Here is an 18,410-nt window from a genome sequence, read left to right on the forward strand (position 1 = left end):
CACCGACCCTCCGACAATGCGGCACTCCCTCAGCACTGACCCTCCGACAGTGCCCACTCCCTCAGCACCGACCCTCCGACAGTGCCCACTCCCTCAGCACCGACCCTCCGACAGTGCCCACTCCCTCAGCACTGACCCTCCGACAGTGCGGCACTCCCTCAGCACTGACCCTCCGACAGTGCCCACTCCCTCAGCACTGACCCTCCGACAGTGCCCACTCCCTCAGCACTGACCCTCCGACAGTGCCCACTCCCTCAGCACTGACCCTCCGACAGTGCCCACTCCCTCAGCACTGACCGTCTGACAGTGCCCACTCCCTCAGCACTGACCCTCCGACAGTGCCCCCTCCCTCAGCACTGACCCTCCGACAGTGCCCCCTCCCTCAGCACTGACCCTCCGACAGTGCCCCCTCCCTCAGCACTGACTCTCTGACAGTGCCCACTCCCTCAGCACTGACCGTCTGACAGTGCCCACTCCCTCAGCACTGACCCTCCGACAGTGCCCACCCCCTCAGCACTGACTCTCTGACAGTGCCCTCTCCCTCAGCACTGACCCTCCGACAGTGCCCCCTCCCTCAGCACTGACCCTCCGACAGTGCCCACTCCCTCAGCGCCGACCCTCCGACAGTGCCCCCTCCCTCAGCACTGACCCTCCGACAGTGCCCACTCCCTCAGCACTGATCCTCTCACAGTGACCTCTCCCTCAGCACTGTCCCTCCGACAGTGCCCTCTCCCTCAGCACTGACCCTCCGACAGTGCCCACTCCCTCAGCACTGACCCTCCGACAGTGCCCCCTCCCTCAGCACTGACCCTTCGACAGTGCCCCCTCCCTCAGCACTGACCCTCCGACAGTGCCCCCTCCCTCAGCACTGACCCTCCGACAGTGCCCCCTCCCTCAGCACTGACCCTCCGACAGTGCCCACTCCCTCAGCACTGACCCTCCGACAGCGCCCACGCCCTCAGCACTGACCCTCCGACAGTGCCCCCTCCCTCAGCACTGACCCTCCGACAGTGTGGCACTCCCTCAGTATGTGATGCCTGTGTGTGAATGTCTGTGATTTGCTGATGCAGGGTTGTAGCGGATTGGCTGAAACATGAGAGAGCCGAGTTTGGCGGAGTGTCGGTGCGGGCTGGACTGACCATCATCGCCATCTCCTCCGATAACGGGAAGCGGGTAACCTGTGAGGCTTACAGCCCAGTCCTGAGGGAGACTGTTAACAGCTTCCATCCACTCGACATCCTGCGTGAGTCACTCACTTCAACTGTGTGTCTGTGAGTGACTGTGTGTGTGTGTGTGGAAATGTGTGTGTGTCTGTGTGTGGAAGTGTGTCTGTGTGTGTCTGTGTGTGAGAGGGTGTGTGTGTGTGGAAATGTGTGTGTGTGTCTGTGTGTGGAAGTGTGTCTGTGTGTGTGTGTGTGTCTGTGTGTGAGAGGGTGTGTGTGTGTGTGTGTGTGTGTGTGGAAATGTGTGTGTGTGTGTGTGTGGAAGTGTGTGTGTGTCTGTGTGTGGAAGTGTGTGTGTGTCTGTGTGTGGAAATGTGTGTGTGTGTATCTGTGTGTGGAAGTGTGTGTGTGTGTGAGAGGGTGTGTGTGTAAGTGTGTGTGTGTGTGAGAGGGTGTCTGTGTGTCTGTGTCAGTGTGTGTCTGTGTGTGAATGTGAGTGATTGTGTGCGTGTGTGTACAAATTCCCTTTGCCCTGTGTGTAAACATCTCCCACCTCTCTCTGACCTCTCTGTCACTGTGTGAACGGTTAATCCCATTCTGTCTGTATCTGGGTCATGGCTGTCTCCATATTTCCACAAAACTCCTCCGTCTACAAGTGCACAGTTATTGTCCCTCCCTGAGTGTATACAAGTGCACAGTTACTCTCCCTCCCTGAGTGTGTACAAGTGCACAGTTACTGTCTCTCCCTGAGTGTGTACAAGTGCACAGTTACTGTCTCTCCCTGAGTGTGTACAAGTGCACAGTTACTGTCTCTCCCTGATTGTGTACAAGTGCACAGTTACTGTCTCTCCCTGATTGTGTACAAGTGCACAGTTACTGTCTCTCCCTGATTGTGTACAAGTGCACAGTTACTGTCTCTCCCTGAGTGTGTACAAGTGCACAGTTACTCTCCCTCCCTGAGTGTGTACAAGTGCACAGTTACTGTCTCTCCCTGATTGTGTACAAGTGCACAGTTACTGTCTCTCCCTGAGTGTGTACAAGTGCACAGTTACTGTCTCTCCCTGATTGTGTACAAGTGCACAGTTACTGTCTCTCCCTGAGTGTGTACAAGTGCAGAGTTACTCTCTCTCCCTGAGTGTGTACAAGTGCACAGTTACTGTCTCTCCCTGAGTGTGTACAAGTGCAGAGTTACTCTCTCTCCCTGAGTGTGTACAAGTGCACAGTTACTGTCTCTCCCTGAGTGTGTACAAGTGCAGAGTTACTCTCTCTCCCTGAGTGTGTACAAGTGCACAGTTACTGTCTCTCCCTGAGTGTGTACAAGTGCACAGTTACTGTCTCTCCCTGAGTGTGTACAAGTGCACAGTTACTGTCTCTCCCTGAGTGTGTACAAGTGCAGAGTTACTCTCCCTCCCTGAGTGTGTACAAGTGCAGAGTTACTGTCTCTCCCTGAGTGTGTACAAGTGCACAGTTACTGTCTCTCCCTGAGTGTGTACAAGTGCACAGTTACTCTCTCTCCCTGAGTGTGTACAAGTGCACAGTTACTGTCCCTCCCTGAGTGTGTACGAGTGCAGAGATACTGTCTCTCCCTGAGTGTGTACAAGTGCACAGTTACTGTCCCTCCCTGAGTGTGTACAAGTGCAGAGTTACTCTCCCTCCCTGAGTGTGTACAAGTGCACAGTTACTGTCCCTCCCTGAGTGTGTACAAGTGCAGAGTTACTGTCTCTCCCTGAGTGTGTACAAGTGCACAGTTACTGTCTCTCCCTGAGTGTGTACAATTGCACAGTTACTCTCTCTCCCTGAGTGTGTACAAGTGCACAGTTACTGTCCCTCCCTGAGTGTGTACAAGTGCACAGTTACTGTCTCTCCCTGAGTGTGTACAAGTGCACAGTTACTGTCTCTCCCTGAGTGTGTACAAGTGCACAGTTACTGTCCCTCCCTGAGTGTGTACAAGTGCACAGTTACTGTCTCTCCCTGAGTGTGTACAAGTACACAGTTACTGTCTCTCCCTGAGTGTGTACAAGTGCAGAGTTACTGTCCCTCCCTGAGTGTGTACAAGTGCACAGTTACTCTCTCTCCCTGAGTGTGTACAAGTGCACAGTTACTGTCCCTCCCTGAGTGTGTACAAGTGCACAGTTACTGTCTCTCCCTGAGTGTGTACAAGTACACAGTTACTGTCTCTCCCTGAGTGTGTACAAGTGCAGAGTTACTCTCTCTCCCTGAGTGTGTACAAGTGCAGAGTTACTGTCCCTCCCTGAGTGTGTACAAGTGCATAGTTACTGTCCCTCCCTGATTGTGTACAAGTGCACAGTTACTGTCCCTCCCTGAGTGTGTACAAGTGCACAGTTACTGTCTCTCCCTGAGTGTGTACAAGTGCAGAGTTACTCTCTCTCCCTGAGTGTGTACAAGTGCAGAGTTACTGTCCCTCCCTGAGTGTGTACAAGTGCACAGTCACTGTCTCTCCCTGATTGTGTACAAGTGCACAGTTACTGTCCCTCCCTGAGTGTGTACAAGTGCACAGTTACTGTCTCTGCCTGAGTGTGTACAAGTGCACAGTTACTGTCCCTCCCTGAGTGTGTACAAGTGCACAGTTACTGTCTCTCCCTGAGTGTGTACAAGTGCACAGTTACTGTCTCTCCCTGAGTGTGTACAAGTGCAGAGTTACTGTCTCTCCCTGAGTGTGTACAAGTGCAGAGTTACTCTCCCTCCCTGAGTGTGTACAAGTGCAGAGTTACTGTCTCTCCCTGAGTGTGTACAAGTGCACAGTTACTGTCCCTCCCTGAGTGTGTACAAGTGCACAGTTACTGTCTCTCCCTGAGTGTGTACAAGTGCAGAGTTACTGTCTCTCCCTGAGTGTGGACAAGTGCACAGTTACTGTCTCTCCCTGAGTGTGTACAAGTGCAGAGTTACTCTCTCTCCCTGAGTGTGTAAAAGTGCACAGTTACTCTCCCTCCCTGAGTGTGTACAAGTGCACAGTTACTGTCCCTCCCTGAGTGTGTACAAGTGCAGAGTTACTCTCCCTCCCTGAGTGTGTACAAGTGCACAGTTACTGTCTCTCCCTGAGTGTGTACAAGTGCACAGTAACACTCCCTCCCTGAGTGTGTACAAGTGCAGAGTTACTGTCCCTCCCTGAGTGTGTACAAGTGCAGAGTTACTCTCTCACCCTGAGTGTGTACAAGTGCACAGTTACTGTCTCTCCCTGAGTGTGTACAAGTGCACAGTTACTGTCTCTCCCTGAGTGTGTACAAGTGCACAGTTACTCTCCCTCCCTGAGTGTGTACAAGTGCACACTTACTCTCCTTCCCTGAGTGTGTACAAGTGCAGAGTTACTGTCTCTCCCTGAGTGTGTACAAGTGCAGAGTTACTGTCTCTCCCTGAGTGTACAAGTGCAGAGTTACTGTCCCTCCCTGAGTGTGTACAAGTGCAGAGTTACTCTCTCTCCCTGAGTGTGCACAAGTGTAGAGTTACTCTCCCTCCCTGAGTGTGTACAAGTGCACAGTTACACTCACTCCCTGAGTGTGTACAAGTGCACAGTTATTGTCTCTCCCTGAGTGTGTACAAGTGCACAGTTATTGTCCCTCCCAGAGTGTGTACAAGTGCACAGTTACTGTCTCTCCCTGAGTGTGAACAAGTGCACAGTTATTGTCCCTCCCTGAGTGTGTACAAGTGCACAGTTACAGTCTCTCCCTGAGTGTGTACAAGTGCAGAGTTACTCTCCCTCCCTGAGTATGTACAAGTGCACAGTTACTGTCCCTCCCTGAGTGTGTACAAGTGCACAGTTACTGTCTCTCCCTGAGTGTGTACAAGTGTAGAGTTACTCTCTCTCCCTGAGTGTGTACAAGTGCAGAGTTACTCTCTCTCCCTGAGTGTGTACAAGTGTAGAGTTACTCTCTCTCCCTGAGTGTGTACAAGTGCACAGTTATTGTCCCTCCCTGAGTGTGTACAAGTGCACAGTTACTGTCTCTCCCTGAGTGTGTACAAGTGCAGAGTTACTCTCCCTCCCTGAGTATGTACAAGTGCACAGTTACTGTCCCTCCCTGAGTGTGTACAAGTGCACAGTTACTGTCTCTCCCTGAGTGTGTACAAGTGTAGAGTTACTCTCTCTCCCTGAGTGTGTACAAGTGCAGAGTTACTCTCTCTCCCTGAGTGTGTACAAGTGTAGAGTTACTCTCTCTCCCTGAGTGTGTACAAGTGCACAGTTATTGTCTCTCCCTGAGTGTGTACAAGTGCAGAGTTACTCTCTCTCCCTGAGTGTGTACAAGTGCACAGTTACTGTCTCTCCCTGAGTGTGTACAAGTGCACAGTTATTGTCCCTCCCTGAGTGTGTACAAGTGCACAGTTACTGTCTCTCCCTGAGTGTGTACAAGTGCAGAGTTACTGTCCCTCCCTGAGTGTGTACAAGTGCACAGTTACTGTCCCTCCCTGAGTGTGTACAAGTGCACAGTTACTGTCCCTCCCTGAGTGTGTACAAGTGCAGAGTTACTGTCTCTCCCTGAGTGTGTACAAGTGCAGAGTTACTCTCCCTCCCTGAGTGTGTACAAGTGCACAGTTACTGTCCCTCCCTGAGTGTGTACAAGTGCAGAGTTACTCTCCCTCGCTGAGTTTGTACAAGTGCACAGTTACTGTCTCTCCCTGAGTGTGTACAAGTGCACAGTTACTCTCCCTCCCTGAGTGTGTACAAGTGCACAGTTACTGTCCCTCCCTGAGTGTGTACAAGTGCACAGTTACTGTCCCTCCCTGAGTGTGTACAAGTGCAGAGTTACTGTCTCTCCCTGAGTGTGTACAAGTGCAGAGTTACTCTCCCTCCCTGAGTGTGTACAAGTGCACAGTTACTGTCCCTCCCTGAGTGTGTACAAGTGCAGAGTTACTCTCCCTCGCTGAGTTTGTACAAGTGCACAGTTAATGTCTCTCCCTGAGTGTGGACAAGTGCACAGTTACTGTCTCTCCCTGAGTGTGTACAAGTGCAGAGTTACTCTCCCTCCCTGAGTGTGTACAAGTGCAGTGTTACTCTCTCTCCCTGAGTGTGTACAAGTGCACAGTTACTGTCTCTCCCTGAGTGTGTACAAGTGTAGAGTTACTCTCTCTCCCTGAGTGTGTACAAGTGCACAGTTACTGTCTCTCCCTGAGTGTGTACAAGTGCACAGTTACTCTCCCTCCCTGAGTGTGTACAAGTGCAGTTACTGTCTCTCCCTGAGTGTGTACAAGTGCACAGTTACTGTCTCTCCCTGAGTGTGTACAAGTGCACAGTTATTGTCTCTCCCTGAGTGTGTACAAGTGCAGAGTTACTGTCTCTCCCTGAGTGTGTACAAGTGCACAGTTACTCTCCCTCCCTGAGTGTGTACAAGTGCAGAGTTACTGTCTCTACCTGAGTGTGTACAAGTGCACAGTTACTGTCTCTCCCTGAGTGTGTACAAGTGCACAGTTAGTCTCTCTCCCTGAGTGTGTGCAAGTGCACAGTTACTGTGTCTCCCTGAGTGTGTACAAGTGTAGAGTTACTCTCTCTCCCTGAGTGTGTACAAGTGCACAGTTACTGTCTCTCCCTGAGTGTGTACAAGTGCACAGTTACTCTCCCTCCCTGAGTGTGTACAAGTGCACAGTTACTGTCTCTCCCTGAGTGTGTACAAGTGCAGAGTTACTCTCTCTCCCTGAGTGTGTACAAGTGCAGAGTTAATCTCCCTCCCTGAGTGTGTACAAGTGCAGTGTTACTCTCTCTCCCTGAGTGTGTACAAGTGCACAGTTACTGTCTCTCCCTGAGTGTGTACAAGTGTAGAGTTGCTCTCTCTCCCTGAGTGTGTACAAGTGCACAGTTACTGTCTCTCCCTGAGTGTGTACAAGTGCACAGTTACTGTCTCTCCCTGAGTGTGTACAAGTGTAGAGTTACTCTCTCTCCCTGAGTGTGTACAAGTGCACAGTTACTGTCTCTCCCTGAGTGTGTACAAGTGCACAGTTACTCTCCCTCCCTGAGTGTGTACAAGTGCACAGTTACTGTCTCTCCCTGAGTGTGTACAAGTGCACAGTTACTGTCTCTCCCTGAGTGTGTACAAGTGCACAGTTAGTCTCTCTCCCTGAGTGTGTACAAGTGCAGAGTTACTGTCTCTCCCTGAGTGTGTACAAGTGCACAGTTACTCTCCCTCCCTGAGTGTGTACAAGTGCACAGTTACTGTCTCTCCCTGAGTGTGTACAAGTGCACAGTTACTGTCTCTCCCTGAGTGTGTACAAGTGCACAGTTAGTCTCTCTCCCTGAGTGTGTACAAGTGCAGAGTTACTGTCCCTCCCTGAGTGTGTACAAGTGCACAGTTACTGTCTCTCCCTGAGTGTGTACAAGTGCAGAGTTACTCTCTCTCCCTGAGTGTGTACAAGTGCAGAGTTACTGTCCCTCCCTGAGTGTGTACAAGTGCAGAGTTACTGTCCCTCCCTGAGTGTGTACAAGTGCAGAGTTACTGTCCCTCCCTGAGTGTGTACAAGTGCACAGTTACTCTCTCTCCCTGAGTGTGTACAAGTGCAGAGTTACTCTCTCTCCCTGAGTGTGTACAAGTGCAGAGTTACTGTCCCTCCCTGAGTGTGTACAAGTGCACAGTTACTCTCCCTCCCTGAGTGTGCACAAGTGCACAGTTACTGTGTCTCCCTGAGTGTGTACAAGTGCAGAGTTACTGTCCCTCCCTGAGTGTGTACAAGTGCAGAGTTACTGTCCCTCCCTGAGTGTGTACAAGTGCACAGTTACTCTCTCTCCCTGAGTGTGTACAAGTGCAGAGTTACTCTCTCTCCCTGAGTGTGTACAAGTGCAGAGTTACTGTCCCTCCCTGAGTGTGTACAAGTGCACAGTTACTCTCCCTCCCTGAGTGTGTACAAGTGCACAGTTACTGTCCCTCCCTGAGTGTGTACAAGTGCAGAGTTACTCTCTCTCCCTGAGTGTGTACAAGTGCAGAGTTACTCTCTCTCCCTGAGTGTGTACAAGTGCACAGTTACTGTCCCTCCCTGAGTGTGTACAAGTGCAGAGTTACTCTCCCTCGCTGAGTTTGTACAAGTGCACAGTTACTGTCTCTCCCTGAGTGTGTACAAGTGCACAGTTACTCTCCCTCCCTGAGTGTGTACAAGTGCACAGTTACTGTCCCTCCCTGAGTGTGTACAAGTGCACAGTTACTGTCCCTCCCTGAGTGTGTACAAGTGCAGAGTTACTGTCTCTCCCTGAGTGTGTACAAGTGCAGAGTTACTCTCCCTCCCTGAGTGTGTACAAGTGCACAGTTACTGTCCCTCCCTGAGTGTGTACAAGTGCAGAGTTACTCTCCCTCGCTGAGTTTGTACAAGTGCACAGTTAATGTCTCTCCCTGAGTGTGGACAAGTGCACAGTTACTGTCTCTCCCTGAGTGTGTACAAGTGCAGAGTTACTCTCCCTCCCTGAGTGTGTACAAGTGCAGTGTTACTCTCTCTCCCTGAGTGTGTACAAGTGCACAGTTACTGTCTCTCCCTGAGTGTGTACAAGTGTAGAGTTACTCTCTCTCCCTGAGTGTGTACAAGTGCACAGTTACTCTCTCTCCCTGAGTGTGTACAAGTGCACAGTTACTCTCCCTCCCTGAGTGTGTACAAGTGCAGTTACTGTCTCTCCCTGAGTGTGTACAAGTGCACAGTTACTGTCTCTCCCTGAGTGTGTACAAGTGCACAGTTAGTCTCTCTCCCTGAGTGTGTACAAGTGCAGAGTTACTGTCTCTCCCTGAGTGTGTACAAGTGCACAGTTACTCTCCCTCCCTGAGTGTGTACAAGTGCAGAGTTACTGTCTCTACCTGAGTGTGTACAAGTGCACAGTTACTGTCTCTCCCTGAGTGTGTACAAGTGCACAGTTAGTCTCTCTCCCTGAGTGTGTGCAAGTGCACAGTTACTGTGTCTCCCTGAGTGTGTACAAGTGTAGAGTTACTCTCTCTCCCTGAGTGTGTACAAGTGCACAGTTACTGTCTCTCCCTGAGTGTGTACAAGTGCACAGTTACTCTCCCTCCCTGAGTGTGTACAAGTGCACAGTTACTGTCTCTCCCTGAGTGTGTACAAGTGCAGAGTTACTCTCTCTCCCTGAGTGTGTACAAGTGCAGAGTTAATCTCCCTCCCTGAGTGTGTACAAGTGCAGTGTTACTCTCTCTCCCTGAGTGTGTACAAGTGCACAGTTACTGTCTCTCCCTGAGTGTGTACAAGTGTAGAGTTGCTCTCTCTCCCTGAGTGTGTACAAGTGCACAGTTACTGTCTCTCCCTGAGTGTGTACAAGTGCACAGTTACTGTCTCTCCCTGAGTGTGTACAAGTGTAGAGTTACTCTCTCTCCCTGAGTGTGTACAAGTGCACAGTTACTGTCTCTCCCTGAGTGTGTACAAATGCACAGTTACTCTCCCTCCCTGAGTGTGTACAAGTGCACAGTTACTGTCTCTCCCTGAGTGTGTACAAGTGCACAGTTACTGTCTCTCCCTGAGTGTGTACAAGTGCACAGTTACTCTCTCTCCCTGAGTGTGTACAAGTGCAGAGTTACTGTCTCTCCCTGAGTGTGTACAAGTGCACAGTTACTGTGTCTCCCTGAGTGTGTACAAGTGCACAGTTACTGTCTCTCCCTGAGTGTGTACAAGTGCACAGTTACTGTCTCTCCCTGAGTGTGTACAAGTGCACAGTTACTCTCTCTCCCTGAGTGTGTACAAGTGCACAGTTACTGTCTCTCCCTGAGTGTGTACAAGTGTAGAGTTGCTCTCTCTCCCTGAGTGTGTACAAGTGCACAGTTACTGTCTCTCCCTGAGTGTGTACAAGTGCACAGTTACTGTCTCTCCCTGAGTGTGTACAAGTGTAGAGTTACTCTCTCTCCCTGAGTGTGTACAAGTGCACAGTTACTGTCTCTCCCTGAGTGTGTACAAATGCACAGTTACTCTCCCTCCCTGAGTGTGTACAAGTGCACAGTTACTGTCTCTCCCTGAGTGTGTACAAGTGCACAGTTACTGTCTCTCCCTGAGTGTGTACAAGTGCACAGTTAGTCTCTCTCCCTGAGTGTGTACAAGTGCAGAGTTACTGTCTCTCCCTGAGTGTGTACAAGTGCACAGTTACTCTCCCTCCCTGAGTGTGTACAAGTGCACAGTTACTGTCTCTCCCTGAGTGTGTACAAGTGCACAGTTACTGTCTCTCCCTGAGTGTGTACAAGTGCACAGTTAGTCTCTCTCCCTGAGTGTGTACAAGTGCAGAGTTACTGTCCCTCCCTGAGTGTGTACAAGTGCACAGTTACTGTCTCTCCCTGAGTGTGTACAAGTGCAGAGTTACTCTCTCTCCCTGAGTGTGTACAAGTGCAGAGTTACTGTCCCTCCCTGAGTGTGTACAAGTGCAGAGTTACTGTCCCTCCCTGAGTGTGTACAAGTGCAGAGTTACTGTCCCTCCCTGAGTGTGTACAAGTGCACAGTTACTCTCTCTCCCTGAGTGTGTACAAGTGCAGAGTTACTCTCTCTCCCTGAGTCTGTACAAGTGCAGAGTTACTGTGCCTCCCTGAGTGTGTACAAGTGCACAGTTACTCTCCCTCCCTGAGTGTGTACAAGTGCAGAGTTACTCTCTCTCCCTGAGTGTGTACAAGTGCAGAGTTACTGTCCCTCCCTGAGTGTGTACAAGTGCACAGTTATTGTCCCTCCCTGAGTGTGTACAAGTGCACAGTTACTGTCCCTCCCTGAGTGTGTACAAGTGCACAGTTACTGTCCCTCCCTGAGTGTGTACAAGTGCAGAGTTACTGTCTCTCCCTGAGTGTGTACAAGTGCAGAGTTACTCTCCCTCCCTGAGTGTGTACAAGTGCACAGTTACTGTCCCTCCCTGAGTGTGTACAAGTGCAGAGTTACTCTCCCTCGCTGAGTTTGTACAAGTGCACAGTTACTGTCTCTCCCTGAGTGTGTACAAGTGCACAGTTACTCTCCCTCCCTGAGTGTGTACAAGTGCACAGTTACTGTCCCTCCCTGAGTGTGTACAAGTGCACAGTTACTGTCCCTCCCTGAGTGTGTACAAGTGCAGAGTTACTCTCCCTCGCTGAGTTTGTACAAGTGCACAGTTAATGTCTCTCCCTGAGTGTGGACAAGTGCACAGTTACTGTCTCTCCCTGAGTGTGTACAAGTGCAGAGTTACTCTCCCTCCCTGAGTGTGTACAAGTGCAGTGTTACTCTCTCTCCCTGAGTGTGTACAAGTGCACAGTTACTGTCTCTCCCTGAGTGTGTACAAGTGTAGAGTTACTCTCTCTCCCTGAGTGTGTACAAGTGCACAGTTACTGTCTCTCCCTGAGTGTGTACAAGTGCACAGTTACTCTCCCTCCCTGAGTGTGTACAAGTGCACAGTTACTGTCTCTCCCTGAGTGTGTACAAGTGCACAGTTACTGTCTCTCCCTGAGTGTGTACAAGTGCACAGTTAGTCTCTCTCCCTGAGTGTGTACAAGTGCAGAGTTACTGTCTCTCCCTGAGTGTGTACAAGTGCACAGTTACTCTCCCTCCCTGAGTGTGTACAAGTGCAGAGTTACTGTCTCTACCTGAGTGTGTACAAGTGCACAGTTACTGTCTCTCCCTGAGTGTGTACAAGTGCACAGTTAGTCTCTCTCCCTGAGTGTGTGCAAGTGCACAGTTACTGTGTCTCCCTGAGTGTGTACAAGTGTAGAGTTACTCTCTCTCCCTGAGTGTGTACAAGTGCACAGTTACTGTCTCTCCCTGAGTGTGTACAAGTGCACAGTTACTCTCCCTCCCTGAGTGTGTACAAGTGCACAGTTACTGTCTCTCCCTGAGTGTGTGCAAGTGCAGAGTTACTCTCTCTCCCTGAGTGTGTACAAGTGCAGAGTTAATCTCCCTCCCTGAGTGTGTACAAGTGCAGTGTTACTCTCTCTCCCTGAGTGTGTACAAGTGCACAGTTACTGTCTCTCCCTGAGTGTGTACAAGTGTAGAGTTGCTCTCTCTCCCTGAGTGTGTACAAGTGCACAGTTACTGTCTCTCCCTGAGTGTGTACAAGTGCACAGTTACTGTCTCTCCCTGAGTGTGTACAAGTGTAGAGTTACTCTCTCTCCCTGAGTGTGTACAAGTGCACAGTTACTGTCTCTCCCTGAGTGTGTACAAGTGCACAGTTACTCTCCCTCCCTGAGTGTGTACAAGTGCACAGTTACTGTCTCTCCCTGAGTGTGTACAAGTGCACAGTTACTGTCTCTCCCTGAGTGTGTACAAGTGCACAGTTAGTCTCTCTCCCTGAGTGTGTACAAGTGCAGAGTTACTGTCTCTCCCTGAGTGTGTACAAGTGCACAGTTACTCTCCCTCCCTGAGTGTGTACAAGTGCACAGTTACTGTCTCTCCCTGAGTGTGTACAAGTGCACAGTTACTGTCTCTCCCTGAGTGTGTACAAGTGCACAGTTAGTCTCTCTCCCTGAGTGTGTACAAGTGCAGAGTTACTGTCCCTCCCTGAGTGTGTACAAGTGCACAGTTACTGTCTCTCCCTGAGTGTGTACAAGTGCAGAGTTACTCTCTCTCCCTGAGTGTGTACAAGTGCAGAGTTACTGTCCCTCCCTGAGTGTGTACAAGTGCAGAGTTACTGTCCCTCCCTGAGTGTGTACAAGTGCAGAGTTACTGTCCCTCCCTGAGTGTGTACAAGTGCACAGTTACTCTCTCTCCCTGAGTGTGTACAAGTGCAGAGTTACTCTCTCTCCCTGAGTGTGTACAAGTGCAGAGTTACTGTCCCTCCCTGAGTGTGTACAAGTGCACAGTTACTCTCCCTCCCTGAGTGTGCACAAGTGCACAGTTACTGTGTCTCCCTGAGTGTGTACAAGTGCAGAGTTACTCTCTCTCCCTGAGTGTGTACAAGTGCAGAGTTACTCTCTCTCCCTGAGTGTGTACAAGTGCAGAGTTACTGTCCCTCCCTGAGTGTGTACAAGTGCACAGTTACTCTCCCTCCCTGAGTGTGTACAAGTGCAGAGTTACTGTCTCTCCCTGAGTGTGTACAAGTGCAGAGTTACTGTCTCTCCCTGAGTGTGTACAAGTGCACAGTTACTGTCTCTCCCTGAGTGTGTACAAGTGCACAGTTACTGTCCCTCCCTGAGTGTGTACAAGTGCAGAGTTACTGTCTCTCCCTGAGTGTGTACAAGTGCAGAGTTACTCTCTCTCCCTGAGTGTGTACAAGTGCACAGTTACTGTCTCTCCCTGAGTGTGTACAAGTGCAGAGTTACTCTCTCTCCCTGAGTGTGTACAAGTGCAGAGTTACTCTCTCTCCCTGAGTGTGTACAAGTGCACAGTTACTGTCTCTCCCTGAGTGTGTACAAGTGCACAGTTACTCTCCCTCCCTGAGTGTGTACAAGTGCAGAGTTACTCTCTCTCCCTGAGTGTGTACAAGTGCACAGTTACTGTCCCTCCCTGAGTGTGCACAAGTGCTCAGTTACTGTCTCTCCCTGAGTGTGTACAAGTGCAGAGTTACTGTCCCTCCCTGAGTGTGTACAAGTGCACAGTTACTGTCTCTCCCTGAGTGTGTACAAGTGCAGAGTTACTCTCTCTCCCTGAGTGTGTACAAGTGCAGAGTTACTCTCCCTCCCTGAGTGTGTACAAGTGCACAGTTACTGTCCCTCCCTGAGTGTGTACAAGTGCAGAGTTACTCTCTCTCCCTGAGTGTGTACAAGTGCACAGTTACTGTCCCTCCCTGAGTGTGCACAAGTGCACAGTTACTGTCTCTCCCTGAGTGTGTACAAGTGCAGAGTTACTGTCTCTCCCTGAGTGTGTACAAGTGCAGAGTTACTGTCTCTCCCTGAGTGAGTACAAGTGCAGAGTTACTCTCTCTCCCTGAGTGTGTACAAGTGCAGAGTTACTCTCTCTCCCTGAGTGTGTACAAGTGCACAGTTACTGTCCCTCCCTGAGTGTGCACAAGTGCACAGTTACTGTCTCTCCCTGAGTGTGTACAAGTGCACAGTTACTGTCCCTCCCTGAGTGTGTACAAGTGCAGAATTACTCTCTCTCCCTGAGTGTGTACAAGTGCACAGTTACTGTCCCTCCCTGAGTGTGCACAAGTGCACAGTTACTGTCTCTCCCTGAGTGTGTACAAGTGCAGAGTTACTGTCCCTCCCTGAGTGTGTACAAGTGCACAGTTACTGTCTCTCCCTGAGTGTGTACAAGTGCAGAGTTACTCTCTCTCCCTGAGTGTGTACAAGTGCAGAGTTGCTCTCCCTCCCTGTGTGTGTACAAGTGCACAGTTACTGTCCCTCCCTGAGTGTGTACAAGTGCAGAGTTACTCTCTCTCCCTGAGTGTGTACAAGTGCAGAGTTACTCTCCCTCCCTGAGTGTGTACAAGTGCACAGTTACTGTCCCTCCCTGAGTGTGCACAAGTGCACAGTTACTGACTCTCCCTGAGTGTGTACAAGTGCAGAGTTACTCTCTCTCCCTGAGTGTGTACAAGTGCAGAGTTAATCTCCCTCCCTGAGTGTGTACAAGTGCAGTGTTACTCTCTCTCCCTGAGTGTGTACAAGTGCACAGTTACTGTCTCTCCCTGAGTGTGTACAAGTGCACAGTTACTGTCTCTCCCTGAGTGTGTACAAGTGCACAGTTACTCTCCCTCCCTGAGTGTGTACAAGTGCACAGTTACTGTCTCTCCCTGAGTGTGTACAAGTGCACAGTTACTGTCTCTCCCTGAGTGTGTACAAGTGCACAGTTAGTCTCTCTCCCTGAGTGTGTACAAGTGCACAGTTACTGTCTCTCCCTGAGTGTGTACAAGTGCACAGTTACTCTCCCTCCCTGAGTGTGTACAAGTGCACAGTTACTCTCCCTCCCTGAGTGTGTACAAGTGTAGAGTTACTCTCTCTCCCTGAGTGTGTACAAGTGCACAGTTACTGTCTCTCCCTGAGTGTGTACAAGTGCACAGTTACTCTCCCTCCCTGAGTGTGTACAAGTGTAGAGTTACTCTCTCTCCCTGAGTGTGTACAAGTGCACAGTTACTGTCTCTCCCTGAGTGTGTACAAGTGCACAGTTACTCTCCCTCCCTGAGTGTGTACAAGTGCACAGTTACTGTCTCTCCCTGAGTGTGTACAAGTGCACAGTTACTGTCTCTCCCTGAGTGTGTACAAGTGCACAGTTAGTCTCTCTCCCTGAGTGTGTACAAGTGCAGAGTTACTGTCCCTCCCTGAGTGTGTACAAGTGCACAGTTACTGTCTCTCCCTGAGTGTGTACAAGTGCAGAGTTACTCTCTCTCCCTGAGTGTGTACAAGTGCAGAGTTACTGTCCCTCCCTGAGTGTGTACAAGTGCAGAGTTACTGTCCCTCCCTGAGTGTGTACAAGTGCAGAGTTACTGTCCCTCCCTGAGTGTGTACAAGTGCACAGTTACTCTCTCTCCCTGAGTGTGTACAAGTGCAGAGTTACTCTCTCTCCCTGAGTGTGTACAAGTGCAGAGTTACTGTCCCTCCCTGAGTGTGTACAAGTGCACAGTTACTCTCCCTCCCTGAGTGTGCACAAGTGCACAGTTACTGTGTCTCCCTGAGTGTGTACAAGTGCAGAGTTACTCTCTCTCCCTGAGTGTGTACAAGTGCAGAGTTACTCTCTCTCCCTGAGTGTGTACAAGTGCAGAGTTACTGTCCCTCCCTGAGTGTGTACAAGTGCACAGTTACTCTCCCTCCCTGAGTGTGTACAAGTGCAGAGTTACTGTCTCTCCCTGAGTGTGTACAAGTGCAGAGTTACTGTCTCTCCCTGAGTGTGTACAAGTGCACAGTTACTGTCTCTCCCTGAGTGTGTACAAGTGCACAGTTACTGTCCCTCCCTGAGTGTGTACAAGTGCAGAGTTACTGTCTCTCCCTGAGTGTGTACAAGTGCAGAGTTACTCTCTCTCCCTGAGTGTGTACAAGTGCACAGTTACTGTCTCTCCCTGAGTGTGTACAAGTGCAGAGTTACTCTCTCTCCCTGAGTGTGTACAAGTGCAGAGTTACTCTCTCTCCCTGAGTGTGTACAAGTGCACAGTTACTGTCTCTCCCTGAGTGTGTACAAGTGCACAGTTACTCTCCCTCCCTGAGTGTGTACAAGTGCAGAGTTACTCTCTCTCCCTGAGTGTGTACAAGTGCACAGTTACTGTCCCTCCCTGAGTGTGCACAAGTGCTCAGTTACTGTCTCTCCCTGAGTGTGTACAAGTGCAGAGTTACTGTCCCTCCCTGAGTGTGTACAAGTGCACAGTTACTGTCTCTCCCTGAGTGTGTACAAGTGCAGAGTTACTCTCTCTCCCTGAGTGTGTACAAGTGCAGAGTTACTCTCCCTCCCTGAGTGTGTACAAGTGCACAGTTACTGTCCCTCCCTGAGTGTGTACAAGTGCAGAGTTACTCTCTCTCCCTGAGTGTGTACAAGTGCACAGTTACTGTCCCTCCCTGAGTGTGCACAAGTGCACAGTTACTGTCTCTCCCTGAGTGTGTACAAGTGCAGAGTTACTGTCTCTCCCTGAGTGTGTACAAGTGCAGAGTTACTGTCTCTCCCTGAGTGAGTACAAGTGCAGAGTTACTCTCTCTCCCTGAGTGTGTACAAGTGCAGAGTTACTCTCTCTCCCTGAGTGTGTACAAGTGCACAGTTACTGTCCCTCCCTGAGTGTGCACAAGTGCACAGTTACTGTCTCTCCCTGAGTGTGTACAAGTGCACAGTTACTGTCCCTCCCTGAGTGTGTACAAGTGCAGAATTACTCTCTCTCCCTGAGTGTGTACAAGTGCACAGTTACTGTCCCTCCCTGAGTGTGCACAAGTGCACAGTTACTGTCTCTCCCTGAGTGTGTACAAGTGCAGAGTTACTGTCCCTCCCTGAGTGTGTACAAGTGCACAGTTACTGTCTCTCCCTGAGTGTGTACAAGTGCAGAGTTACTCTCTCTCCCTGAGTGTGTACAAGTGCAGAGTTGCTCTCCCTCCCTGTGTGTGTACAAGTGCACAGTTACTGTCCCTCCCTGAGTGTGTACAAGTGCAGAGTTACTCTCTCTCCCTGAGTGTGTACAAGTGCAGAGTTACTCTCCCTCCCTGAGTGTGTACAAGTGCACAGTTACTGTCCCTCCCTGAGTGTGCACAAGTGCACAGTTACTGACTCTCCCTGAGTGTGTACAAGTGCAGAGTTACTCTCTCTCCCTGAGTGTGTACAAGTGCAGAGTTAATCTCCCTCCCTGAGTGTGTACAAGTGCAGTGTTACTCTCTCTCCCTGAGTGTGTACAAGTGCACAGTTACTGTCTCTCCCTGAGTGTGTACAAGTGCACAGTTACTGTCTCTCCCTGAGTGTGCACAAGTGCACAGTTACTGTCCCTCCCTGAGTGTGCACAAGTGCACAGTTACTGTCTCTCCCTGAGTGTGTACAAGTGCACAGTTACTGTCTCTCCCTGAGTGTGTACAAGTGCAGAGTTACTCTTTCTCCCTGAGTGTGTACAAGTGCACAGTTACTGTCCCTCCCTGAGTGTGTACAAGTGCAGAGTTACTCTCTCTCCCTGAGTGTGTACAAGTGCACAGTTACTGTGTCTCCCTGAGTGTGTACAAGTGCAGAGTTACTCTCTCTCCCTGAGTGTGTACAAGTGCACAGTTACTCTCCCTCCCTGAGTGTGTACAAGTGCAGAGTTACTCTCTCTCCCTGAGTGTGTACAAGTGCACAGTTACTGTCCCTCCCTGAGTGTGTACAAGTGCACAGTTACTGTCCCTCCCTGAGTGTGTACAAGTGCAGAGTTACTCTCCCTCCCTGAGTGTGTACAAGTGCACAGTTACTGTCCCTCCCTGAGTGTGCACAAGTGCACAGTTACTGTCCCTCCCTGAGTGTGCACAAGTGCACAGTTACTGTCTCTCCCTGAGTGTGTACAAGTGCACAGTTACTGTCCCTCCCTGAGTGTGTACAAGTGCAGAGTTACTCTCTCTCCCTGAGTGTGTACAAGTGCACAGTTACTGTCCCTCCCTGAGTGTGCACAAGTGCAGAGTTACTCTCTCTCCCTGAGTGTGTACAAGTGCAGAGTTACTCTCTCTCCCTGAGTGTGTACAAGTGCACAGTTACTGTCCCTCCCTGAGTGTGCACAAGTGCACAGTTACTGTGTCTCCCTGAGTGTGTACAAGTGCAGAGTTACTCTCTCTCCCTGAGTGTGTACAAGTGCAGAGTTACTCTCCCTCCCTGAGTGTGTACAAGTGCACAGTTACTGTCTCTCCCTGAGTGTGTACAAGTGCACAGTTACTGTCTCTCCCTGAGTGTGTACAAGTGCACAGTTACACTCCCTCCCTGAGTGTGCACAAGTGCACAGTTACTGTGTCTCCCTGAGTGTGTACAAGTGCAGAG

At 50.4% G+C, this 18,410-nt stretch overlaps 1 protein-coding gene across 1 annotated transcript in view; it reads left to right on the top strand.

Moving 5' to 3' along the window:
• Nucleotides 1-18,410, top strand: part of nphs1 (NPHS1 adhesion molecule, nephrin) — a gene marked incomplete at its 5' end in the record, with an annotated part of 175,783 nt that overhangs the window by 77,496 nt on the left and 79,877 nt on the right. The window contains one exon of the mRNA XM_087980827.1: nt 1,071-1,243. Coding sequence (XP_087836953.1) covers nt 1,071-1,243 — 173 coding nt within the window. The remainder of the gene's footprint in view (nt 1-1,070; nt 1,244-18,410) is intronic.

This window comes from Chiloscyllium plagiosum, unplaced genomic scaffold (assembly GCF_037043375.1).
Source record: "Chiloscyllium plagiosum isolate Xiang-an unplaced genomic scaffold, Cpla_swu_hap1 HiC_scaffold_38, whole genome shotgun sequence".
Classification (NCBI taxonomy): Eukaryota; Metazoa; Chordata; class Chondrichthyes; order Orectolobiformes; family Hemiscylliidae; genus Chiloscyllium; species Chiloscyllium plagiosum.